The following is a 27,841-nucleotide window of genomic DNA, read 5'->3' on the forward strand; positions in this document are numbered from 1 at the left end:
CTCTGGGTCCAAAAGATGCACTCTGTTCCCAGTACTGCTTTCTTGGTGGTGTGAGTCCCCATCTCTTCTCACTTCTCTCTTTTCTGTCTCAAGAGATTGCCTCAAGACACAGTCCAATCTTGTAGACTGAGTCCTGCCTCACTAACATAACTGCCACCCATCCTCCCTCATTAACATCATAGAGGCAGGATTTACAACATATAGGAAAATCACACAACACCAGGAATCATGGCCCAGCCAAATTAACATACATTTTTGTGGGGACATAATTCAATCCATGACATTCAGTCATAGCATTTATCACTGTATTTCACCCATTTGACTCTAAGCTCTTTGAGAACAGCTTCTGTATTATTTATCTCTGTATCCCAAGCATGTAGCAGTAGCTATCAGTACATGAAAGTGGAAGGTTACTGTTAAAATTGTATCCATTATACTCTTTTCCATTTTCTAATGTTGTTTTCTGTACAAATGGGGCACAGATATTTGATGGAAATGTATAAAAAAAATTATCAAACACTTAAATTGTTTTAATGTTTACAGAATGAAGAGGAACAGTTTATCTGTTGTGAATAAAATTCCCCAGTCTTCACCAGCAGCGAAACAGTCAAAACTGGGATTCTCCTCTTCTCTCAACCAGGCTCAGATGTACACAGTTCTCCTAGACTGGGGGAGTTTGCCTCACCACGTAGTGTTACGTATTTTTCAGTATCTTCCTTTAATAGATTGGGCCCGTGCATCTTCTGTATGTAGAAGATGGAATGAAGTTTTTCATATTCCTGACCTTTGGAGAAAGTTTGAATTTGAATTGAACCAGTCAGCTACTTCATACTTTAAGTCCACTCATCCTGATCTCATTCAGTAGATAATTAGAAAACATGCTGCTCATCTATAGCACGTCAGCTTTAAAGTAAGAAAAATAAGAGTTCGGTAGAAACAATGACTTAAGTTTTGTTAACAACATTTCTGTGTATCTAGGTCCTCATTTTGAGGCAGGCAGTGAAACTGCGGAATTTTCATCCCAAACTTTTTCCTGTTTTTCTGTAGTTATTTGCATAACCTTGGGTTATCATGAAGAAGCCAGAGTTTAGTTCCTTTTGTCTACACGTTAGTTGTCTTAGGGTTCTCTAGTGGAACAGAACCAGTGAGATACACACACACACAGACACACAGACACACACACAGACACACACAGACACACACACACACACAGACACACACACACACACACAGACACACGCAGGGAGAGATTTATCTTAAGAATTGGCTCACACAGTTGTGGGGACTGGCAAGTCCAAAATCTGTAGGTCAGCTGATAGGCTGAAAATTTTTATGTCCCAAGATCTATAGGCAAGGGAACTGGAAGAGTGGAGGACTTCGGCAAGATTCCTGTTTATATTCTGGAGGCAGAAAACTCCCTAGGGAAAACTTTTGCTCTAAGGCCTTCATCTGAGTGGTGGAGGTCCAGCCGTATTACGGAGGCTATTCTGTTTTTTTATTCTGTTTTACTTAAGGCTGGCTGATTTAATCACATGCAACTACTTCAAGGCCAGTGTTTGACCACACAACTGGGCACCGTAGCCTAGCTAAGTTGACACATAAAACTAACCATCACACTAGTTATTACAATTCATTTGCTGTGCAAGATAAAGATTTGAAAGTATGAAGTGCTTGGGAAATTAATTTGTAATCATCCCTATTTCTGACTTTGGAGTCAGAGACACTGTATAAAGAAAAAATACCAATTTACTTTATAGCCTGAAGGAATAATAAAATTTTACAACTGAATCCTGTTAAATAATTATGTGGCCATTAACAATCTGATAAAATACATCCAGGAAGTTATTTAAGATTTGAATTTGTCCTTATAGGTTGACAGTAGTACTGAGTCAGCAGAAGCTGCCTGTGATATGCTTTCTCAGCTGGTAAATTGTTCTATCCGGACTTTGGGTCTGATTTCAACAACCAAGCCAAGTTTTATGAATGTGTCAAAGGTAAGGATACTGTGTTTTTTTGTGAGATAGACTAAAATTCTTAAATATTACCACACGAGGCAAAAGGATTCTTAAAAACAGACCATATTCTACGTGTATTCAAAGTATTTTTTAAAGTAGTTTTTTTGTTGACTAGCACTTGTTTGTGTCAAAATAGCTTATGCTTGTTTTCTTCATATATATCATAGTTCTTAATTTTAGTAGTTGTTTCCAAAGCAGATGTCATTATTATAATTTAGGTAAAAAAAAAAAAAGGTATATACTTGAAATTTTCAAGTGCCAGTTTACCTAGTTACTTTGAATATATGGAATGTAGGGGCAACGGTAGATGTTTTTCCTGTAATTTTATAGCCTTGTCAGTGGAGTGGAGCAGCATAATATTTAACTAAATGAGCTATACTAATAAAGACTATGTTTGGGTCAATATAGTAGAAATTCCAAGATAACAGTAGCTTAAAACATATGATCAAAGTTTATTTTTCTTACATTAAAGAAATCCATAGGTGAGTCAGTCCGCAGCTGGCGTGAAATTGTCAGGAACCCAGGCTCCTTCCAGCCACTGTGCCATCTCCAAGATGTTTTCATTTTCATTGTCCAGGATGGCTTTCTGAGCTTTTTTTCAAGGAGACTACCCGTAAGGAGTACATAGTGCTCCTATTTATATCTCATTGGCCAAAACTTAGTTCCATGGCTACACCAGATTTCAGGGAAGCTGGAAAAATCTCTAACTGGATGGCAGTGTGCCCAGCTAAAGACCGAGACTGGTTTACCGAAGGAGAAAGGATGAATGGCTTTTGGGAGACAGCCAGAAGTCACTTCCACAGAAATTAATGAATTTCTTCTCTTCATTCAGACTTCAGCTTGAATGTTGTCTCTCCAGAGTCCTTCCTTGATCACTTTTGCTAAAACAGCACTTCCTACCCTAGTAATTCTCTGCTATATTGCCATATTTTTGTCTTCTTCATATCATTCATCAGTACCTGAAATGACCAATTTAGTTGTTTTTTTAGCTTGTTTAGTATCATCTCCCCAGACCAAAGCATAAGCTCCTGGAAGGCAGGAATTTTGTCTATTCTGTGTACCATTGTAAACCCATTATAAATCGTATTGACTATGTGAAGTCATTCCACTGTGTGGATCATAACAAATTACAGGTAACATTGTAAAGAATGGGAATTTCAGAACACTTAATTGTGCTCATGTGGAACCTCAACACAGACAAAGAGGCAGTTGTTCAAACAGAACAAGGGAATACTGAATGGTTAAAATCAAGAAAGGTGTGGGTTAGGGTTGTATCCTTTCACCTTATTCAGTCTGTATGCTGAGCAGATAATCTGAGAAGCTGGACTATGTGACCAAGAATGTGGCATCAGGATTGGAGGAAGACTTGTTAACAACTTCAATATGCAGATGACATAACCTTGCTTGCTGAAAATGGAGAGGACTTGATCTTACTGATGAAAATCAAAGACTACAGTCTTCAGTATGGATTACACCTCAACATAAAGAAAACAAAAATCCTCATAACTGGACCAATAAGCAATACTGTGAAAAACAGAGAAAAGACTGAAGTTGTCAAGGATTTCATTTTACTTGGATCCACGATTAGTGCCCATGGAAGCAGCAGTCAGAAAATCAAACAAAACATTGCATTGCATAAAGCTGCTGCAAAAGACCTCTTAAAAGTGTTAAAAAGCAAAGATGTCACTTTGAGGACTAAGGTGTGTCTGACCCAAGCCATGATAGTTTCAGTTGCCTCATATGCATGTGTAAGCTGGACAATGAATAAGGAAGGCTGAAGAAGAATTGATGCCTTTGAATTATGGTGTTGGTGAAGAATATTGACTATACCAGGGACTATCAGAAGAACAAACAAATCTGTCTTGGAAGAAGTACAGCCAGAATGCTCCTTAGAAGCAAGGATGGGAGGACTGTGTCTCACTTACTTTGGACACGTTATCAGGAGGAACCAGTCCCTGGAGAAGGACATAATGCTTGGTAAAGTTGAGGGTCAGTGAAAAAGAGGAAAACCCTCAATGAGATGAATTGACCCGGTGGCTGCAACAATGGGTTCAAACATAGCAATGACTGTGAGGATGGCACGGGACCAAGCAGTGTTTCATTTTATTTTAGATAGGGTCACTATGACTCAGAAGCAACTCGATGGCACCTAACAACAACAACATGGTTGTTGGTAAAACTGGCTAATGGAAAGTTTCCTGTGGAAGAGGTTAAAGTCTTTGTATCATCTTCTCTCTTATAAACTGGGTCATGGCTCTCTTAGCAAGCATTTCTGCTAGCCTGTTTATCTTTTTAAGAGATATGGTGAAAAAATGGGTCACTTGTGGATTAGAGTAATATTAGTAATCAGATGAAAGCTTACTACTTCTGAATAGTTACTTCCTTGTTTATCAACTAAAAATCAGATTAGCCTGAAATTCTTCTTAGATCCTAAAAGCTGTCTCCAATGTTGCACCTGAAGTTCCAGTGCCAGCTTCTAGGATAGCTAATGTAGTCGCCAGAGCAAGGTACCAGGACTTAGCAGGCTTCATTTTAAGTTTTGCCTCCACAGTAAAAATGGGCTCTGTGGCTTCTGGCAAGGTTGTGGATCTCTTCTAGTCTCAGTTTTTTCATTTGTAACTGAGGAACCATTTTGCCAAGCGTAAAATGTTAAACAAATGTTATTATAATGAAATATGTACCCTTATGCTGAACTGTGTTTTTCAGGAGTTGTTTAAAAGAAAAACAAACTTTATACAGGCAGTCCCCAGGTTACAAATGAGATATGTTCCTAGTTTGTACGTAAGTCGTTCTTATTTAGCCTTAAATTTCCGTAATATTAAAGGGCAAGATGCCACTGTAAGGACTAAGGTGCACCTGACCCAAGCCATGGTGTTTTCATTTGCCTCATATGCGTGCGAAAGCTGGGCAATGAATAAAGAAGACTGAAGAAGAATTGATGCCTTTGAATTATTGTGTTGTCAAAGAATACTGAATATACCGTGGACTGCTAAAAGAACAAACAAATCTATCTTGGAAGAAGTACAGCCAGAATGCTCCTTAGAAGCAAGGATGGTGAAACTTCATCTCACATACTTTGGACATGTTATCAGGAGGGATCGATCAGTCCCTGGAGAAGAACATCATGCTTGGTAGAAGATCAGTGAAAAAGAGGAAGACCCTCAAGGAGATGGATTGACATGGTGGCTGCAACAATGGGCTCAAGCATAACAACCATGTGAGGATGGCGCAGGCGCGGGCGGTGTTTCCTTCTGTTGTACATAGGGTCGCTGTGAGTTGGAACCAACTTGACAGCACCTAACAACAACAGGGGAGGGCAAGTAGGCGTTGTCCATAAGTCAGATATTCGTAACCTGGGGTTACCTGTATTTCCTGAGGGAAAAGAACGATGCATTTATCTTTGCCACCATAAAATGTAGTAAAGATATGTAGCCTTCTATGACTTAATTTTTTTTTTTTACTATTAATGTGAATCAGTAAGGTTCTTTATAAATTAATCAGGATTTTTAGTCATTCTAATAGGGACAGTTGAAACTCTGGTAGAATTCAAATTGATTTTGAAAAAGGGAAAGTAATCATAAGTGGGTTTGCTTTCCAGGCTTTTCCATCTTTGCCAAAAAACACTGGATCTGGAAACTTGTAAAATTCTACCATTTAGAGGCCAAACTATAAATAAGCTTTAATTTGCCAATCTTCCAACCGTATGAAAATTTGGATTTACTTTCTTCAAATAATTTACTAGCAAAAGCATGCAACTGAAGATTGTGAAATCACCTCTTTATTCATTGATTCAGCAGATATTTACTGACCATCCACTATATGCCAGATATGTTTTAGGTGCTGGAAATACAGGTGTGAATAAAACATAAAAATTCTGTATCTTATAGGGGAGGGATCAAAAAGGTCCAGGGTGGTAAACATTTCAGGCTTTGTAAATCATATAGTTTTTGCCAAAGCTACTCAGTTCTTTTACTCAGTTCTGTCACAGTGTGGAAGCAGACATAACCCAAACCAAACCCGTTGCTATCAAGTTGAATTAGGACTCATAGCAGCCCTAAAGGACAGAACAGAACTGCCTCATAGGGTTTCCAAGGCTATAAATCTTTTCAGAAGCAGATTGCCTCATCATCCTCCGGTGGATCGGCTGGTGGGTTTGAACTACCAGCCCTTCAGGTAGCAGCTGAGTGCTTAGCCACTGTGCCACCAGGGCTCCAAAAGCAGACATAAAAGCCAAAAAAGCCATTGCCCTCAAGTCGATTCTGACTCATAGTGACCCTATAGGACAGAGTAGAGCTGCCCCATAGAGTTTCCAAGGAGCGCCTAGTGGATTTGAACTGCCGACCTTTTGGTTAGCAGCCATAGCTCTTAACCACTACACCACCAGAGTTTAGGCAGTATGTAAATAAATGAGTGTGGTGGTGTTCCAATCAGACTTTGTTGTGGACACTGAAATTTGAATTTCATGTAATTTTCATATGTCAAAAAAATTTTTTTCAACTATTTAAAAATATAAAAAAAATTATTCTTAGTAAGTGAACCATATAAAAACAGGCTGGATTTGACCTATGGGCCATTGTTTACCAACCCCTTTTCTAGGAAATAAACATAATTGTATCTATTTAATGTTGAAAACCAAATCCTTAGGAGTAGAAATAATTGAAAGACATGTTTTATGAACTCTTTGAAACTTCTTCCTTTCCCACCATGAACCCAAATAAAACCAGTTCCCGCCATACCATTTACCAACTATAAAACTATACTTTGTTATAAAAATGTTCTCTGCTTGTTAATGGTATTGAGAAAAACAGTTGTATGTTGGTTGCTTTTACTATCATATTGTTACCATTTGTTGATATAATTTTAGTGAACTATTTGATTAAAGCTATAGATTTTTTAATACTATTATTTTTTTTTCTTCTGCAGTCTCATTTTGTGTCAGCACTTAAACAGTGGTTTTCGTCAACTCAAAGTCATTATCGTCAATCAAAATTGAGGATACACCAGGGGACGATCCTTCATTAAAGATTCTTGTGGCCAATGATAGTGACACTCTAAGGCTCCTAGAATCGAGTAGCTGTCCTCATGTTTCATCTGATGGTAGGTTCGTGTTTTTAAAGATTGAGTGACTTTTTTTTTTTAATCATGGTAGTAGTAACAATGGAGTTTTTAATTGAAAGTTACATACTTATGAAATATAATTCATTAAAGTAATTTTTTTCCAAAAGAAGTCTTAATCTACAAGCTAAATATATGTTAAATTGCTTCTCATGAAAGTATTTTAATTATATGTGTATCTTGGCAATCAACTTCTTAGAAATTGTTAGATGTCTATTTTAGCAAATAATGAATAGCTAATATCAAATTTAAATTTATACAAAGTGTTATATTAATTATCAGTATGATTCTTCATTCTTAAGAATTATTCCCCATTTCCCTCAGGAATCCTCTGTGTAGCTGATCGTTGTCAAGGAGAACTGGCATTAAATTATTACACTCTAAGTGATGAACTTCTCCGAGCGCTTTCAAGGGAGACTCATGTTAACCTCGAACATCTTCGAATTGACATTGTGAGTAAAAACCCTGGACAGGTTCAGTTTCATTCTATTAAAAAACAAAGTTGGGATGTACTCATTAAACAGTCCCCTGGAGTTAATGTTGTTATGTACTTCTTTTCGTATGAAGAGGAATTTGAGACATTCTTCACAGAAGAAACCCCTGTTATAACCCCTGTTACTCATCTTTATTTTGGTCGTTCGGTAAGCAAAGCAGTTCTGGGACGGATAGGTCTTAACTGTCCACGACTAATTGAGTTTGTGGTATGTGCTAATGGTCTTCAGCCTCTCGATAATGAACTTGTTTGTATTGCTGAACACTGTAAAAACTTAACAGCCTTGGCCTCAGTGAATGTGAAGTTAGCTGCAGTGCATTGATTGAATTTGTAAGTCTATATGGGAGAAGGCTTACCCAGATCTCTATAATGGAAGAAGTTTTGATCCCTGATGACAGTTATAACCTAGGTGAGATTCACACTGAAGTCTCCAAACACCTGGGAAAAATGTGGTTCCCTGATGTGATGCCTATCTGCTAATTTGCCACCAAAGAGTCTTAATTTTTTTTTAACCAGTAAGATTAGCTTCTTTCTGTCTGTGCAAATGTAAATTTTAAGACGGCATTGTTGAAATATTTTAGGTAAATATTTTATCGTTGGCAAGCTCTCACAATGGATTGCTATAGAAACATTTGGAAAAAATATGAGAAATTTGAGAGGCCACAAATCTCCATAAATAATTATGTCATTTATTTTATAATTTCCTATTGTTCTAATTGCTTTTATATCATATTGCTATTAATATATTTTATAAAATATGTAGTATTAAAAACTAAGAGGAAAATCACAATATAGATACAAAGGCTTACTTAATTATACTTACAGAGTTTTTAGCCCTAACGAAAGTCATCTTGTGCTTCAATAAACAACTTCTAATTTGCAAGGTACTTTGAATTCTACTTTATTATATTAATGGTAAAAAACAGGAATTAGGTTAAAATTAAATAATACTAATTGATTTTGCAAAGATACTGTGATTATTAATTAATTAAATGTGCTACCTAGATAAAGAGATCAGTTTTGCAGAGTATATTTGGGAGGGAATCAGCACTTAGTCACGTGCTATTATGTTTCTAGAACTCTGCCAGAGCCTTTGCACAAGTAATCTCTTAATTTAATCAGTGACACAGTTATAACTCTTCAGTGGCTACCTATTGCCTTTAAGGGATCCCTGGTGACACAGTGGTCAAGAGCTATGGCTGCTAACCAAAAGGCCAGTGGTTTCTAATCCCCCAGCTGCTCCTTGGAAACTGTGGGGCAATTCTCCTCTGTCCTATAGGGTCTCTATGAGTTGGAATCAACTTGATGACAATGGGTTTGGTTTTTTTTGGTTTATTGTCTTTAGGATGAAGAAAGAGATATGTAGTCTTAAAATGGACCTACAAGGCCCCATAAGGTCTGGCTTCTCTCTACTTCTCAATCTCATTTCCCACCACATTCAAGCTCCCCGGTGCCCTTCTGCTCCCACTCCCTCTCAGTTCCTGAGAACTGCAGTGTATCTTCTAGTCACAGGGCATTGTGCACACATTCTTCTCTCTACTTAGAGTTCCCTCTGATCTTTCTCAAGACATCATTTCCTCAGGGAAGCCTTCTGTGACACCAGCCCATCTCCCCTCTTGTAGGCCAGCTCTCTGTTGCACATGTTGTCAGCACTCACTGACTTCCCTTTGTGGCCCTTGTGACCATTGTAATTTGACAATTGCTTGTATGAATATTATCTGCTTAGCCTGTTGCCCTGTAAACTCCATCATGCAAGATCACTGTTGGTTTTTGCATACTGCTGTGTCCCCAGCATCTGGCATAATATTTAACATACAGAAGGCACTCAACACTTTTTACTCAAATATTTTCTTTTTCACTTTTGTTTCCCTAAGTCCTCTCCTCAATATCTTAAGTTTCTTTCTAAGAGAACAAGTAAACTGAAAAAAAAAGTTAGAAATATGTTAATTATTTTCCAATTTTGAGTTTTTTTTTAATAAGGGAAAAAATTTGAGTATTCTTACCTATTAAGAAATTAGAATACGTTGTGATTTGTAAGTGGCGTTTTTAAAAATTAGCACTTTTTTTTATATCCTTTATTTAGAAACAATACTCGTGCGTACGGCCTTGCCACTGTACCACGTTCTTTCTCACAGTGAACTCTGTAAGAGCAGGGACTTCATCTCATTCACCTTTGAGTTTGTGCACACCTCTTAGAACAGCATATGGTACACTAGTAAGTACTCAGTGCTGTTATGCTGTTAGCTGCCATTGAGTTGACCCTGACTCATGCTGACCTCATATACAACGGAATGGAACACTGCCTGGCCTTGCGTCATCCTCAGAATCGCTGGCATGCTCAAGTCCATCGTTGTGGCTGTTATACCAGTTCTTCTCACCAAAGATCTCCCACTTCCTTGTTGGCCCTCTGCTTCACCAAACATGATGTCCTTCTCTAGTGATTGATAACTCCTGATGACATGTCCAAAGCAAGCAAGTTGGATAGTGCTCTGTTGTGACCTATGAGATTTTCAACGGCTAATTTTTGGAAGTAGATTTCCTGGCCGTTCTTCTTACAGTGATTGTCAGTGGAGCTAATATTACTGGCTAAAAAACCCAATTTCTTAAAGACTGAGTTACTATTATTGCAGACCATATAAGTTATTCCTTGTTATTTCAGCTAGTGATGGTTAAGGTTGTGCGTCAACTTGGCTGGGCCATGATTCTCAGTGGTTTGGCAGTTAGGACGTGGTTTGGCAGTCGTATAATGATGTAATCACCTCCATGATGAGATCTGATATGACCACTTCTATGATGGGATCTGCTATGAGTAGACAGTCAGTTGAAAGGGAGTTTCTTTGGGAGTGTGGACCACATCCAATATAGGTGGACTTCCTAACAAGGCTTGTGGGCTTTTGCTCGCTCTGAATCCTGCAGCTGGCTCCTGTTGTCAGACCTCTGGTTCTTGGGACTTGGTCTAGCATCTTATCTTCTGTCTTGCCTGCCAGTCTTGGGATTCGTCAGTCTCTGCAGCCTGTGAGCCAGAAGAAGCCTCCAGCGTAACCCACAGACTTGGGACATTCCAGCCTCTACAACCACGTGAGCCATTTCCTTGATATAAATCTCTCTCTCTCTCTCTATATATATGTATATGTATATATATATATATATATATGGTTTACTGGTTTTGCTTCTCTAGAGGACTCAAAGACATAGCTTATAATTGGAAACTAAAATTTGATTAGAATAACCAAAACAAAACAAAACAAACCCAGCGCCATCAAGTCAATTCCAATTCATAGTGACCCTATAGGACAGAGTCAAACTGCTCCATAGAGTTTCCAAGGAGCGCCTGGTGGATTTGAACTGCTGACCCTTTGGTTAGTAGCTGCAGTACTTAACCACTACGCCACCAGGGTTTCCAATTAGAATAACAGGGCAAACAAACTTAAATGGCATAACTGAGATGGAGGGGCAGATTGGTTGGAGATCAGAGTAATGTTGGAAATACTGAAGAGAGAAGCCTCTAGTCTCACCTGATGAAGGTGGAGTTTCTCCCCATAGCCTGCTAGCTTAGAGAGAGAATGAGTACCAGTGGTTAACTTTTACATTGAGCGAGACATTCCTACTCTGGATGGTACTATCTTTAGTATGGCCCAGTAGTCAAACCTAATGAACTAGACACTGTAATGAATCTTAGAGCAAGACTCAGAATAAAGTTCATTAACTTGGTTAAATTACTCTGGTTGGTCTGACTTACTGGGTTGATAAATCACAGAACAAAACAATTTTAGGGCAGCCAAAAACAAGACAAGAAAATACAGAGTATTTTTAGTGTTTCACGTAATGAAAACATCTCCATTTACTTTGGAAGTATGTAAAAGGTACTGTTTATGTAAGATTAGAGAATTCTAGATAAATGAATGAGTTTGACATTAGATGGGTTTCAAGTTTTAGGCTTTGAAAAAACAATTCAGTTCTATAAGCAAACTTGACCATGTTAAAAAATGGTTTTTTTTTTTGCATTTTTTAGAGGCTTCTAGAAAAGCTAGAATAATTTTGTGGACAAGGTAAATGGAGAGAGCGGAGGAAAAAATAATCCTTTTGTATGTTGTATTGAGCAAACACAAAAGTAAGATTCTGGGGTTTTTGCTGTTCCTCATGAACCTTGTTGGGCACATCTGTGTTATACTAAATATTGGGGAGATGAGTCAGGAGGCAAGCAGACTTCTAAGGATATGTATGTATTGCCGTTAATACGCCACTAAACGTGATAAATGTTGTCACAAGGATGTAAGGATTCTTCCCTCTTTAAGCCTGGCCTCTTAATTGGCTACTGGTCTTGTTCTTCCACTAAATTAATTTCCTGCAGATCACTCAGAAACTTTTCAAAATAAAAATTGATTTTGTTCACATTTATTTATGTATAGCTGTTGAGACAACTAGAATATCTGACACCACAGTTTTTGGAGTATATATTGTAAAAACTTCTTCCTAGCGCACAGTAGTTAAAGTGATTGATTGCTAGCCAAAAGGTTGGTGGTTCAAAACCACCAGGGGCTCCACAGGAAAAAGATGTGGCAATCTGCTTTAGTAGAGATTTACAGCTTTGGAAACCCTACGGAGTTGCTATGAGTTGGAATTGGCTCAAGAGCAGTGGGTTGGTTTTTTGTTTTTTAACTAGGGAAAAATAAGTTATTCAGTACTATTACTCCTCTCTTCTTTGAGCCTTTACAATACTTTAACCTAAGCTGAGCATTTTGACGCTGAACACTAAAGAATTAGAAAATTAAAAACAAACAAGAAACCCTCATATAACGCACCAGGTGGCGCTCTATTCCATGTCTTTCTGCGAAACAAAAATCAAACCAAACCCATTGCTGTGGAGTCAATTCCAGATCATAGAAAGAAGACTTTTTATCCAAAGTTCATATTTCCATTCAGCAGGGCCTGTCCAATGCCAGGCAAAAGGCAGCATTCTCGTGCCACCTTAGGGAAACTCCCATTCCCGTTCATGAGCCTGGTTTTATTAAAGCAATATCCATATCCAAATGGGCTTTGGCCCCCAAATAATCACTTCAGGAGGTTGATTACTGAGACGGCTAAGCATGTATTTCATTGTTCAGACATTTTAGAACTCTGCTTTTAAAATCGCCTTTAAAGCCCATGTGTATATTTTCTTTTTTTCCTTTTGTATCCTCAATACCAGCACAGCCTTTGTCTTTGAAAACAAATTTAACTTCTGGAAGCAACCTAGTTATTTGGCACCAAGGAGGTGAATAAGGTGGATGAGCAAACCAGACAGTGCTGGCTATAGTTTTCTTTTTTAATTAAAAATAATTTGTTAGTCTTGTATAAGGTGTTGTGACACAGTAGAGAATAGTATCTAACTGGACTTAAGGAAGTGCTAACTGTGTGACATAGACTAAGCTTTCCCAGAGTCACCATTAACTCTCCCGTCTTCCTGCCATCACATGTAAGCCCTGTTAACGTATTATTCGTAATAATAAACACCCAGGAAATCATCTCCCAACTGCAGAACCACTGCATTGATAGTAATTTAAATCTTTTTACATGGCCCTGTCCTAGTCAATCTCGAGGTAACTAGTGTTCGTTATTTTCTTGCTTTCCCTTTTACACAGTTTTGTCACATCCTAAAAAAAAAATCTGGTTTGGTTTCAATAATTTTTTATGTATAAAAAGAGTATCATACTATACGTAATCTTTTGGACTTGGTTTTTACTCAGAATTGCATTGCTGTGATTTCATCCATTTTGTTGTGAATGCCATAATTCATCCATTTCTCTGTTGATGGGCATTTGAGTTGTTCCAGGTTTTGCTTTGCTATGACAAATAATGATGTCAGGAACATTCTTACTCCTATGTGCTGGTATACAAATGCAACTGCTTCTCTAGTAATAAACTTCAATTAATTATATTTTCCTCTCACATATCTACACATAAGAACAGAATCATTCTGTTGGAGTTTTCTATATTCTAAAAGAATTTAAGCAAAAATTCATGAAGAAAGTTCCCAGTATGATTAATTTAACTTATTCATTTCTTAGAAACCCTGGTGGTGTAGTGGTTAAGTGCTATGGCTGCTAACCCAAGGGTCGGCAGTTTGAATCCGCCAGGTGCTCCTTGGAAACTCTGTGGGGCAGTTCTACTCTGTCCTATAGGGTCGCTATGAGTTGGAATCGACTCAGTGGCACTGGGTTTGGTTTTTGGTTTTTATTCATTTCTTACTGACTGACCAAAATCCAGGAAGCCATATTATTTCTGATCCTTTAAACATTTGTATTGTCTTATTTCCCTCTTCTTACCTGTTGTCAATGTAACTACAATGGAATACTATGAATACATAGTGATGTGTAGATATAAACCAAAAAAAAAAAAAAAACCCACCAAACCTGTTGCCATTGAGTCGATTCCGACTCATAGTGACCGTATATGACAGAGCAGAAATAAGTAACTAATATGTATATGGCTAGATGAGATGGTCTGACCCAGTACCACAAGATATTTCACATAACAATAAACCTCTTTCTCTTTCTAGTTCTCCCTGTAATGCAGTCTTAAACTAAAATCTAGAATATTATGTATTTGCTTAGACTACGATCATTCATTACATAGAAAACCTACCACTCTTATAATGTGGAAGGACCAGCAAATGTGTCTTATCCATGCCAGCAACTCACCCTCTGACCAATTTGACAAACCTTTTCACTCATTAGCTGTCTTAGGCTGGATTCTCTAGAGAAGCAAAACAAGTAAAGCCTATAAATATTTATAGAGAGATAAATTTGTATCAAGGAAATGGCTCCCACATTTGTAGAGGCTGGAATGTCCCAAGTCCTTGGATCAGGATAGAAGCTTCTCCTGATTCATGTAGCCGCAGGGGCTGGCGAACCCAAGATTGGAAAGTCAGAGAGCAGGGCTCTTGCTCACAGGTTGTGAAGATCAATGGATCCCAAGATCAGCAGGCTAGACCACAGGTAAGCTGCTAGTTCAAGTCCAAAGAACCAGAGGTCAGATGAACAGGAGCCAGCTGCGGGATCCAGCATAAGCAAAAAGCCCTCAAGCCTTGCCAGAATGTCAGCTTATATTCGATGCAGGCCTCATCCCCAAGGAAACTCCCTTTCAACTGATGGGCTACTCACAGCAGATCCCATCATAGTAGTGATCCCATATCAAATCTTAACAGGGAAGTGATCACAGCATTATATGGTCTGCCAGAACACTGAGAATCATGGCCACTTGACACACAATCTTAACCATCACAGTCCACCCCTTGTCAACTTGGCACATACAACATATATAAATTATAAAAGACAATTTATAAGATCATACTTGTGGGTAACATGATTCAGTGAACGCACATACAACCAAAAATGCACTAGCCCTGTTTACATCTAATATTTTATAAGTGAAGAAAACAAATTCTTGATGCACACATACAAAGCAGAAATACTCAGAACAATTACAGTCCTCATTTCTGCAGCTGGTCATATGGCCATAACTGGTATTTAGCACTACCTTCTTCCACCACCCATTCCGTATTCCCTCTGCCCTCAGCAAGAACTTCAGCTGGTCGTGGTTCCTTGCTTGGTGGGGTGACTCAAACCATCATTCCTAAAGGGTTTGGGCCATTAGTAATCATGTCAGAATTGGGTTGCTGTAGTTTTCCTTTAGCTTTAATCATAGGGCAGGGTAGTACTAAAAGACACCCTAAGGGATCTCCTGCGTTCCAGACATACCCTTCTTTACCTCTGTTGTGTAATATCAATCCAATTTCCTCAGTTGTAGAAGGTGTGTCCTCTGGGCACTCCATTTGTGGGTCTGTGGGTCTAACCTGATAAATCCGCCCTAGCATGCCAGTTTCCCTAAGCATTTGGATACCTCCTTCTTCGGTATACCAAGGCAGGTCTGGTACTTCAGCTTAATTTAGTGTAGGCCACCACATAATCCATGCTTCAGCAACCCAACCAAATGAACCATTAGATCCTTTCCCAACTTCTCGAGCTGAAACATTGAATGAAGATTCTGTGCTTCGTGGACCCATATCAATAAACTCATACTGATCCATCTTTATGTCCCTTGTACCATTATCCCACACCCTTAATAGCTGTTCCTACACATGTTCCTCAAGTTTCTGTTTGTACATATTAGAAAAGTCAAGCAGTTCTTTTGGAGTGTAGCCTACCTTCTCCTGGGTCACACTTCTACTTCACCATTTGGGGCTCACTGGAACTTTAGTTATAGGTCTAGAAGCCAAAATTGGTAGCGGGGAAGTGTTTTGAGAACATTCAGTGGTGTAAAGCATCTGCCTCAGGCAATGCCCCAGGCAGTGATACAGACAAGGACTCTTTAGAGGCACCTGGGCTAATCTCATTAGATGGGAGTGAAGGGACTAATGGTTTTACTGGGCAGAGTGGTTTAGCAGACAAACATGGAGTAATCTCTTCAGATGGGAATGACAGATCTAGTTGTGTTGGCAGGAGTGATTCAACAGGATATAGGGGCTCAATACCTCCAGCTTCCTGATTATCTGCCTTTATGCCCCCGTCCCATTTCAGGATTCCATTTCTCCCCAATCAGTGTACTCACATTAACTTCAGATACTTCTTAAAGTTGGCATGTTGAGTTGGTGTTATAATTCATCCACTCTTACAGTAAGATTCTGGGTTTGGTTTTCAGCAATATCAGCTCTGTTACTAACAAAAAATAAGGCTTTCTTTCAAGGCACAAGTGGAAATTTGGAGGTTGTTTATGCAGCACTTGAACTTTGCCTCAGAAGCTCTGAACACATCTCTTTCTTTCACCAGTTTGTCTAGCGAAAGTAGGACCAACCAATCAACTCCCTTATACTTCTCATTCTGACAAAATTGTAGAACAGTATCACATATGCAATCACCCAGAGCCTCGCCTTTCACCGATACCTGATCTATTGGTGGTGATATTTTGCATATTTGTATTGCCACCTCACGCCATGGGTTAGCAGTGCCCTCTTTACTGCCGGAAGCACAGTCATCAACATCTTTGAGACTAACCAGACATGAGAACAATTTAGAAAACTCATTCTTACAATTTTGTTTTCCTAGAACCACTCTCAGCACCAAATGTGTCAGGCTGGGTTCTCTAGAGAAGCAAAACCAGGAAACCATATAAATATTTATGGAGAGAGGGATTTATAGGCTTATGTGGTTATAGAAGCTGGAATGTCCCAGGTCTGTGGGTCAGGATAGAGGCATCTCCTGATTCATGTAGCCACAGGGGCTGGCAAACCCAAGATTGGAAGATCAAAGAGCAGGGCTCTTGCTCACAGGCTGTGAAGATCAATGAATCCCAAGATCAGCAGGCAAGACCACAGGTAAGCTGCTAGCTCCAGTCCCAAGGATCAGAGGTCAGATAAACAGGAACCAGGTTTGGGATCCAGCACAAGCAAAAAGCCCTCCTGCCTTGCCAGAATGTCCACTTATATTCGATGCAGGCCACATGCCCCAGGAAACTCCCTTTCAACTGATCGGGTATACATTCACAGCAAATCCCATCGTGGGGGTGATCACATATCAAATCTCAACAGGGAAGTGATCGCAACATTGTACGACTGCCAGAATACTGAGAATCATGGCCCAGCCAAGTTGAGACGCAATCTTAAACATCACACTAGCTTAAAAGAAGCCAACAGTTTATCCAACGAATATTTACTGTGTAGTGTGTGTCTAGAGCCCTGGTGGCACAGTGGTTAAGAACTATGGCACACTATGGCTGCTGACCAAAAGGTTAGCAGTTCACATCCACCAGCCACTCCTTCAAAACTGTGTGGAGCAGTTCCACTCTGTTCTGTAGGGTCACTCTGAGTCAGAATCGACTCGACAGCAATGGTCTTGGCTTGGGCTTGACTGTGTGTCAAGCATTATTCAACATTCACTATTCCTGTACCAGAGAAACAGCTTCAGCCTTTTTCTTACTTTCAAGCAGAGAGGTAGCTAGTTTTAGAGGTGTCAGAAATGCAGTCTGGATCAGCTTGAGTTTTTTTATTTATGCCTTCAGGATTGAGAAATTTAAAAACACTTTACATCACATAGTGACAGAGAAAGATCAGAGAGCCCTGAGAAACTAGCTGACACCCACACATCAAAGTAACAATTAGCATTGACTTATGCATGTAAAAATTGTTAAATTGACAGATGTTACATATTTATATTTACCACGATTTAAAAAACACACACGCAACAAAGTGACAATTAGTTGAAATCAAAATACTGTTTTCTTTCTTGGATTCATCATGTTTCTATTTGAATACAAACTTCTTGAAAAGCAGGCTATGCATCCAGGTTTTTAAGAAGGTGACTGTATTTAGAAGAGCTGATCATTGGTTTTCCATTTACAGGTACATGGTAGGATCACTCATGTCACAGTTTTCAATGTGTACATGGGATTGTATGCCAGGATAAACCTTCTGCAAGGGCAGTAGAGTTCCCAGTTTTTCTCCTTTCTTGATAGAACCTTTATACTTAATTGGCTTAATGTGAAACATTTTGATACAGAAACCTAAAGAAAGAAGTAAAAATTTTCATTATCTGGGCTTTAGTTTAGTAGCCTTATATCAGAAATTCAAAAACTAAGAAGTGGACAAAAAAAATGAGTTATTTGAAGTCAGGAAAGGAAGAAAATGGCCAAATCATATCAGAAATGAACACTAATTTACAAGATACCCAAGGGAAAATAGATTAAAATGAAAGTTTAATAAAGTCATTGAAGAATAGCAGGAAGACACTAAGTAGGTCAACTCTAAGACATTTGCAATAAACGTATTAGATAGTAAGATAAAGAATAATGGAAATAACTGGAACTGAAAATACAAGCCTTCCTGAATGCCAAAAGAATTTTCATTTTTTTTAAAATAAGACATACCAAATAAAGAAACACAGTTAATATAATCAATAAATATAATATGACAGAGTTGGAGCCAAATATATCAGTCATTTGGGGATGCCCTGAGCCCGCTGTAAGATGAACCTGAGTGAAAACTACCTTGATCAACTGATCACCATAATAAGCCTCTAGCCTGACTGGTGGACCACAGTGGCCTTTTGGTTCTCTAGGCATTAGAGGTAGTTTTGAGCCAGTGTCAAATAATCCCTAAAAATATGATTATTTCTCCTTCCCCAATGTACAGTCACCCTGTTAGATGACTGCAGGTCCCTATGGAAGTGACTGGAAGAGAGAATTACAGTTTGAAGTTTTGGCTGTGTAGCAGGGTGCTTGCTGAAAGGAATCTGGTCTCCCTTTCATTCAGGGGACTTGGGGCCTGTGAACTGGCTCAAGTTCAGGAATCGATTGTAGTGTCTCTTGTCATTTCTGACCCATAGAAAATAGCCAACATATAACTCCTCAAGAATGTGGCCTCCCTCACAGAGTGTTTCTTACAACCTTGGTGAGGAGGATGTGCTCTGGACCCACTCCCAATAGGAACACAGATATAAGCTTATTAAAAGATATGCACAAGATCCATAGCAAAAGAAAAGGAAACCAAAGACTCAAGAAACTAAAGTACAGGACAAATAGTCTAAACAAACCATGGCCTCATCTACCTTGAGACCAGAAAAACTAGATGGTGCCCAGTTACCACTGCTGACTGTTCTAATCAGGGCCACAATAGATGAACCTGATAGAATGGGAGAAAAATATAAACAGAACCTCAGGTTCCTAAACAAAAAAACTACTGGACTGATTGAGACCGGAGGACTCCCCGAGATTATTGTCCTGAAATATTCTTCAAAATTTTGAACCGAAACTAACCTCAGAGGTCATCTTGTAGCTAAATAACAAATTGGCTCAAAAAATAATATCATTCGTAAGTACTGTGCTGCTTTAAAAACCACTTGGTGGTATAGTGGTTAAGAGCTTGGCTGCTAACCAAAAGGTCGGCCGTTCAAATCCTTGGAAGCCCTATGGGGCAGTTCTGCTCTGTCCTGTGGCGTTGCTGTGAGTCGGAACCGACTCAACAGCACCTAACAACAACAACAACAACAACAACAACAACGATATGAGATCGAACAGCAAACAATTGCTTTAAAATGAAGACGGGAATGTAAGGGGGTAGGGAAACTAGGTTAATGGAAACCAAACTACCAGAATGGAGATAATGAGAATGTTCACACATTGTTTGAAGAATGTAACCAATGTCACTGAACAATTTGTGTAGAAATTATTGAATGGGAACCTAAACTGCTGTGTAAACCTTCACTGAAAACACAATAAAATAACACTTTTTAGAAAAAGACATGCGCAAGAAATTTCATAGCAGTATTTTCACAATCGCCTAAAGCTGGAAACTACCCAAATGTCTGTCTAGAAAAGAATGACTAAATAAGTGAAAGTGTCGGCATATAATGGAATGATATACATCGGTAAGAATGAACAAACTAAAACTACATTCAGGAATGTGGATGAATCTCACAAACATGATATGGTATGAAAGATCCACAAAAAGGAATGCATGCTGTTTAATTTTATTTATATAATTTTCAAAGACAGGTAAAATTAATATATGGTGTTAGAAGCTGGGATTACCTTTGCTGGGAATAGTGACTAAAAGATGGCACAAGAGGTCTCTGAGATTCTGGTCTGTTCTTTTTCTTGATCTGGGTGCTGCTTACAAGGATGTATTCACTTTATGAATATCCATTGAGCTATACACTTAAATGCTTTGTACCTTTTTTTTCTTGGTAGGTTGCACATCAGTAGAATTACAACAGATAACAAACCCAATACTTTGCCAGGAGACCAAGCTTTACCTAGAACATAGAGGCCTTTGATAATATTTCCCTCGCAATGCTTGCAGAAATGCCAATATTTTTGAATGGGAAGAGTTTGGTAAATGAAATTAGCCATTATGGTTAATATTGCCAAAAGTGATTTTTTCAATAGATGGTTAACCAGAGCCACGTGGGCCACATGAAGGAAGATTTTCAGTCAGCTGTTGGGTTTGATGGAGTATATACAGCCAGGAGAAGCCATTTTGGTACCCTCTATCCTTTATGTTCTAGGTTTTATTTTGAAGGAAGTATAAAACATTTGTGTTTGGAACTATACTAGATAAATACACATCAGCATTTCCAGTAGGTGTCCCAGGAATATATACCTTTCTCACCTCTTCCAGATATCCGAACACCATTATTGACTGCATTTTTGTTTTTATAAGGCTTCTCTTGGCCCACAATCATTCCAGTGAAAGGTGCATACACAGTAGATCCGTCAGGGCACAAGACATCAACACCCTGGTGAGGCCTTTGATTTCTAGAATGTAAATAAGAGTGAACACACTGAGGAGCTCCCTGGGGAACTTGATCATCCAAGCATGTGGCGCTAGCCTACTAGTTCCAGACTGGGGTATCAAACAGTGAAGCTGCCAGAACATGTTAGGGTGTCCCGGCATTCCTCTATTTAGCCTCCCTCCCTGCAGGTTGCTGTATTTTTCTGCAACTAACACGCCCACAGATATGTGTGGCAAAGTGTACTTACGAAAATAGCGGGAGGTGGAGGGTGGTGGGTGCAGTTGGCAAAAAACATACAATGTGCACAATATTTGTGTAAAAATATGGTATGTTGTAAAGAGTAAAGCATTTACAATAGTGCTTGATACATATTGTTGCCATTGAGTTGGCTCTGACTCATGGCGACACCAGGTACAACAGAATGAATTGGTTCTTGGTCCTGTGCCACCTTCACTTCATTGGTATGCTTGAGTCCATTGTTGCAGCCACTGTCTATTTTGAGTGCCTTCTAACCTAGGAAGCTCATCTTCCAGCAATATATTGTTGTGGTCCATAGGGTTTTCATTGGCCAATTTTGGGAAGTAGATTGCCAGGTCTTTCTTCCTAGTCTGGAAGCTGCACTGAAACCTGTCCACCCTGGGTAACCCTACTGTTATTTGAAATACCAGTGGCATAGCTTCCAGCACTGTAGCAAAACAAAAGCCACCACAGTACAACAAACTGACAGATAAGTGGGGACTTGGTACATAGTAAGCCTTAAACAAATATTCACTATTATTATTCTATGGCATTTTGGGCAAGTGAGATTGCCACGTAAGTAAATTTTATAGATATCTGAATCTCGACCTCTCTAAGATCCACTTTGAAAAGAGTCTCTTTTTATAGGAATTTATCTTTAAAGTATCACATGCTACCCTAGTCTTACTTTCCTCTCAGTGATCAAAAAAATTATTATAAACATAATTTATTGCATGTGGTATTTTAGTGTAGTGAGTGATACCTCCTGGGTTTATTCAAGTGTATAGGGACACAAACAGAAAATGCTTCCAGCTTATGAGGTTTCTTGCATTTGTCTCTAACAGTCCTTCCGGTGGTCAGCTTTTGCTTTTCCATGCAGTTCCTATGCCTGCTTTTACCAGTCTCTTCTTCCTTCTAATAGTCTACTACCTGAAAAACCAAATTCACCAGGATTGTTACAACCATGTGTAAAACAACATTGAGCAGGTTCCAGGTGAAGACCCAAAAAATGGAAGTCAAGTGCATAAACTTTAGGTATGAGCTAATTAAGTCTCAATTTTGACAATATGTCCTGTCTCTTAGCCCTATTTAAGGTATTTGAGGTTGCTTTACAAGTGGTGTCTGTATAAGTGACGGTTTCACTACAATTAGGGTGGAGATCAATGACACAACTGGACACATGGCTATTTCAATAGAAAGTGGCAACCCCAAGGTGGTGCTGTGTGTTACATAAAACTTCACAAGTGTGTCCCTCACGTCTGGAGAAGAGAAGCTCTCTTGCCTGCTTGTGGTCAGCCTCTGATGGTCAACTTCCAGAGCCTGCAGAACATCGCGTTTTGGTGAGAAGAGGCTTGAATTCAAGCCTAGACTTCACCACCTGCCAATTGTGTTTGACAGGTTCCTTAACTCTTTGTTACCTCAGTTCAAGTTTCTCATCTCTACAGTGGGATGGCGATGTTTGATTTTCACCACAGAAAAACCCTGTGAGCTAAGTCAATGTGTGCAAACATCCTAATCGGGGTGTCTGCTTTCTTCTGTCTTTTCCTTATTCCAGTGTTCTCTTCCCAGTTCAGGGCCCATACTTGAAACTGAGTTCTTGGAAGTTGCTCGAAAGACATTAATATAACTGGTTACATCCCTGAGTTCATGCTGTCTGAGGGAGAGAGTTGAGGGCAAAGTTTGTTATTTGGGAAACCTCATACCTTTGAGCAGTGTACTGTCCACAGCCATGGCTATCACAGGTCCTGATTTCATTGGAAGACTTGCCAGCACATATATTAGCCCATGGCCCAGCCAGGACTAAAAAGGAAAGACATGAAAAGCAGATTTTCCGATCCGAGATATTTCCATTCTCCATTTGCCTTATAAGTCTCCCAGTGGCTATTTAAAATTCTGTTTCCACTATAATTTTTCCCAAATTTTCTGTAGTATAGGGAGCAGTTTTCTTCTAACCCCTGTTTCAGATGTAAATTTGCTTTTTTCTCTGGACTCAGAATTTTGTTTTATGACATAAAGAGTATTTGGAAATGTGTTTTATTTATAAGCATTAACCTCTATAATTACAGTTTGTTTAAGATTAAAAAAAAATGGCACACAAAATAATCAAACGGCATGGTTCAAAAAATAATTTTAGAAATGCAAAAATAATGTTTAAATGCTTCTCTATGTTTAGTCCTAAAAATCAAATCCAAGCAAATGTTTGAGTTAAAGGAGAAGCAAACTCTGAACTAGCCAAGTTTGTGTAACGCCAAATAAACTTCTCTCATATTTGTAAACATGGAAAAGGAAGATTCTTGGAAGTAAGAAAATGTCAAACCACTTCAGCTAAAATTGGTAGGGTGGGGAGAGAAGGTAGGAAAAAGTAGATAGAATTATATGAAAAATTCTGAAGCAGTAAAACATAGAGGAGGGCTGGCTCTCGCAGTGTGTTTTGTACAGACTTCGTTCTAGTTGCACCTTGTCTCTTTAATATAGTAAGCGTTGCTGCTAAATGTTCAATTGAATTAAATGTCCTGGATTTCAAATTAACATTCACAGAGAAATGCAGTTAGCAAACTCCTCCTGTCACTTCAAAACAAACAAAAACAAAAGTACAAACAAGAATCCGCTAATTTGGTGGTTGACTTTATTTAAAGACATTTTCCTTTTCACTAATGTTAAGTGCTATGAAGAGAAGCAACAGATCATGGCCATTAAGCATAGCCTAGGTGGGTTTCAAAAGTCTTACACCTTGGAGCCAAGCTTCAAGCCAACATTTTGTTTGAGACATAATACCATAACTTTGGCAAACTAATATTTAATCTTTTGGAAATGAGGTATATATTAACACTATTCATTAATTTATACATTTTTGTCTCTCACTATGACTTTTAAGTGAGCATTCTCTTTTTTCTGTTAGCAAATTTTCTTTCACAAAACAAGAAGCTTTTTATTTTCTAATTTTGTTCCAGTTTAGCCATTGACCACAACCAAAGGACTTTTCCTAACACCCTCCCGTTCCACTTTCATATTTTCCTCACTGAACAACCAAAACACTCCGGTGGAATCCTTGGCAAACCTCCCTCACCACCGTGTATTCTTCCTGTTCTTTTTTGAACAACCTACTATGTTTTGGTTGTGATTGTTCTATTTAAATGACTTTTAAATTTATCCCTGAAATCAGTTTTTAATATATTAGCCCAGATTCTAAAATTGCACTTTTGACTTACCAGTTGAAATCAAAACAGCCAAAAGGAGGACTCCTGTGGAAAGCATTTGGTTTTTGTTTCCCTTATGATGGTTCTTCCTCTGATAATTAGAATTGTTCCAGCACTCTTTGAAGAACATTCAAGTTTAAAATCAACAATTTCTAGCTATTTGGCCTTAGAATTTTGCATCTCTCACTTCTTTCACTTAATGTTAGACACCAAAAAATAAGAGAATGAAGCAAGCCGAATTGTAGTACTCCAAAGATAGCTATTTGATTCAAATGTAGGACTTAATAAAGCATTCAAAACACTTTGATCTGAAGAGGAAGACAATTTTAATGGAAAAGCTGACTAAATATTAACAGGAAGTGATAAGGCTAGGTGCAGATTGACAGTCTTCTGGTCTGAGGTCGGTAAGAGAATGTTCAAGTGAATAGTAGAATATTTAGTATTATCTGCTAGCAGATTTTTCTTTCATTTCCTGGGTAGCACATATTTCAGAAAAGAACTGAGCACTACTAGTATGTGACCCTGCATAGCATATTCTATAGTGTATCACTTAGGTCTTTTTGAATTATCAGTTCAGCTATGTTTCATCTGTGTAATATTTGCAAATAATTTTAATATTTTGATAAAATTATACTTATTTTCTTTAAATATGTCATTTTAAACACTTGCTTCTTTGTAATAAAGAATTAGTAACATCCATCAGTGGGGAAAGGGTGGCTAAATTATGATATAGTCATACAGTAGAATATAATATAGCAGTTTAAATGATGGCAGTCTATATTTGTTAACATAACTAATCTCCACATATACTACTGAATTAAAAAGCGACTTTTGAATGACATATACAGCCTTATACCATTTTTAATTTTGAAAACAAAAAAGTGTATTGATCTTCACAAATAGATGCATTATATAATAAAAATACAAAAATACACAGACTAACTTTAGGTTAGTAGTTATATCTGAGCAGGGAGAGAAATAGAATTGTAAAGGAGTATACAGAGTACTTAAACTCTAAAATTTCTAAAAAAAGAAAAAGATCAGAAGTAAATATGTAGAAATATTGATTTGCTAATTATTAGAGATAGGTACAGAGGTATTGTCTTAGTCATCTAGTGCGGCTATAACAGAAATACCACAAGCGGATGGCTTTAGCAAAGAGAAATTCATTCTCTCACAGTCTAATAGGCTACAAGACCAAATTCAGGGCATTCACTCCAGGGGACGGCTTTCTCTGTCAGCTCTGGAGGAAGGTCCTTGTTGTCAATCTGTTCCTGGACTAGGAGCTTCTCTGCACAGGAGCCTCAAGCCCAAAGGGTAAGCTCAGCTCCTGGAGCCGCTTTCTTGGTGGTATGAGGTTTACATGTCTTGGTGCTCACTTCTCTCTTTTATGTTTCTGAAGAGATTGGCTTAATGTTGTAGATCTCATCAATATAACTGCTGCTAATCCATCTCATTACATCATAGTGATAGGATTTACAACACATAGGGAATTCACATCAGATGACAAAACGGTAGATAATCATACAATACTGGGAATCATGACCTAGCCAAGTTGACAGATATTTTGAGGGGACACAATTCAATCCATGATGAGTATTTATTATATTACTCTCTGTAATTTTCTGTATATTTAAATATTCTGTAAGTTTCAAACATACATTAACAGCTCATTCTTTTTATGTCTAATGTTAGATGAACGAACCATTGCTGTCGGGTTGATTCTGACTCATAGCCACCCTATATGACAAAGCAGAACTGCCCCGTAGATCTTTCAAGGCTGTAATCTTTACAGAAGTAGATTGCCACACCTTTCTCCTGTGGAGTGGGTGGTGAGTTTTAACTGCCAATCTTTTGGTTAGCAGCCGAGCACTTAACCACTGTTCCACCAGGATTCTTAATATTAGATGAGGCCCAGGAGTTTTCTGTGGAAGCATCCCTATTTAAATAATTTGTCAGTAAATGAGGGAGACTGAGGTTGTGGCCCCAGTTCTTCACCTTTACCAGCATCCACACCTTTGCCATGTCTCACCAGCGGCTGAGCGGGTTTTCTCAACTCATGATTTTGGGTTCAGCTATGTGACTTGCTTTAACCAATAAAATGAGGCAGAAGTGACAGTGCATCAGTACAGCCCAGGATCTGTGGGGCCTTGGGTCTTTCCACCTGCCTTCTTGTATCCTGCCATCACCATGAAGAGAGTATTCTCAAAATAACCTGCTGGCCCCAAGAAAAGAATGAAAGTCACATGGAGCAGAGTTACCCCTGACAAGCTACCCCAGTTGAACTCAGACCAGCACAACCCCTAAAGTATGTGACAATAACAACTTGTCATTTGAAGCCACTGAGTTTTGGGATCATATGTTACACAGCAATAACTAAATTAGACCACATACCACTTTTTACTTTACACACAACCTTTCAAGGGGGCATCTAATGTGTAAAGTGCAGAATGCCTGTGCACTGAGTATATCAAAGAACTGAATCAATGTCCTAGAGGAAAAGAGGAGTACCAGAATACCCGAATTGTTGTTTTTAAATGTTTTTGTTTGGAGTTGTATTTGGATAAGGTATGTACATGTTTTAGTCCCTCAAAATGTAAAATGAAACACATATTCATGTCAAATATGTAAATGCTTGGGTTTGTGGGCCTGTGTGGCAACAATATCACAAACCATAAGGAGATATTATTCATAATTATGTTCATAATCATAGTACCACATGCTATATAATACCAGCCTATGTTGCAGGTACTGTACTAAGTGCTTGTCTTATTTAATTCTCATAGAATCAGCAGGCAAAGCAGTCCTGTGTCTTCCGGATATGGGTCTTCCTTACTGTCTACCTCCCACTCAGTCACTGATTGGGAGTAGCCTGGTCTTTGGTGCAAATGCAGAGATGGATTCAAAGTATGGCAGCTGGGCTCTTGGTCAATGATGCTTCCTGTAGGAGGTCTATGAGAAGCATTCACATAACTACCAGGTACACTTTGCAGTAATTTCCAGATTGCTTTTTAAAATATAGGCTGTCTTTATTTTTCAAACACATCTTTGATGATGTTGTTATCACCCCTATTTTGCAGATCCCAAATACCCAGTGCCATCGAGTCAATTCCAAATAATGACACTTAAGTTAGAAAGTTTGAGATTTGCCCAAGGAAATGAGAATCAAACCCAAAATTTCTGACTCCAAAATCCATATTTTATCCCTTGTACCATATTGCATGTTCAAAAGAGATTTGATACGTGATCACCCCCACAATGGGATCTGCTGTGGTACCAGCAAGGGCAGGGCCTGTGGTGGCTCACCACCCCCCTTAGCCTTCCTCTCTCTGCCCTCTGCCACCTAGCTTCTTCTTGCTTGCCTTGCCACAGCTTTTGCTTGTTCTAAATCCTGCAGCTGGCTCCTGTTCACCTGATCTCTGGTTCTTGGGACTTGAGCTAGCAGCTTACTTGTGGTCTTGCCTGCCAATCTTGATATTCATCAATTTTCACAGCCTGCAATAGCCTTGCTCTCCAGCA

General features: G+C 38.7%; 2 protein-coding genes across 2 annotated transcripts; one reads left to right on the forward strand and one right to left on the reverse strand.

Annotated features, from left to right (window-relative positions):
* The first annotated feature begins 544 nt into the window (after positions 1-544).
* On the forward strand, positions 545-8,186 carry FBXL21 (F-box and leucine rich repeat protein 21). The gene is given in 6 exon segments (XM_003404788.3): positions 545-910; positions 1,872-1,994; positions 6,939-6,959; positions 6,962-7,112; positions 7,455-7,901; positions 7,904-8,186. Coding segments are annotated over 6 exon segments (1,308 nt in total). The 3' UTR covers positions 8,104-8,186.
* A 9,806-nt stretch (positions 8,187-17,992) lies between these two features.
* On the reverse strand, positions 17,993-24,452 carry LECT2 (leukocyte cell derived chemotaxin 2). Its single transcript, XM_003404506.3, has 4 exons — positions 24,335-24,452; positions 22,829-22,925; positions 20,765-20,910; positions 17,993-18,159 (listed from the first exon to the last, which is right to left on the reverse strand). The coding sequence occupies exons 1-4, from the start codon at positions 24,450-24,452 to the stop codon at positions 17,993-17,995; spliced, it is 528 nt and encodes a 175-aa protein (XP_003404554.2).
* Between the last annotated feature and the right edge of the window lie 3,389 nt (positions 24,453-27,841).

This window comes from Loxodonta africana, chromosome 2, assembly GCF_030014295.1.
Source record: "Loxodonta africana isolate mLoxAfr1 chromosome 2, mLoxAfr1.hap2, whole genome shotgun sequence".
NCBI classification, from domain to species: Eukaryota; Metazoa; Chordata; class Mammalia; order Proboscidea; family Elephantidae; genus Loxodonta; species Loxodonta africana.

What these genes read in the sequence shown, in the direction of transcription:
- LECT2 (XM_003404506.3), bottom strand. Translation starts at nt 24,452, where the DNA reads ATGTTCTTCAAAGAGTGCTGGAACAATTCTAATTATCAGAGGAAGAAC. An exon ending in GGCTGTTTTGATTTCAACTG is followed by an intron (nt 22,926 to 24,334) that starts GTAAGTCAAAAG and finishes TTTCCTTTTTAG; the next exon opens with TCCTGGCTGGGCCATGGGCT. An exon ending in GGACAGTACACTGCTCAAAG is followed by an intron (nt 20,911 to 22,828) that starts GTATGAGGTTTC and finishes TTTACATTCTAG; the next exon opens with AAATCAAAGGCCTCACCAGG.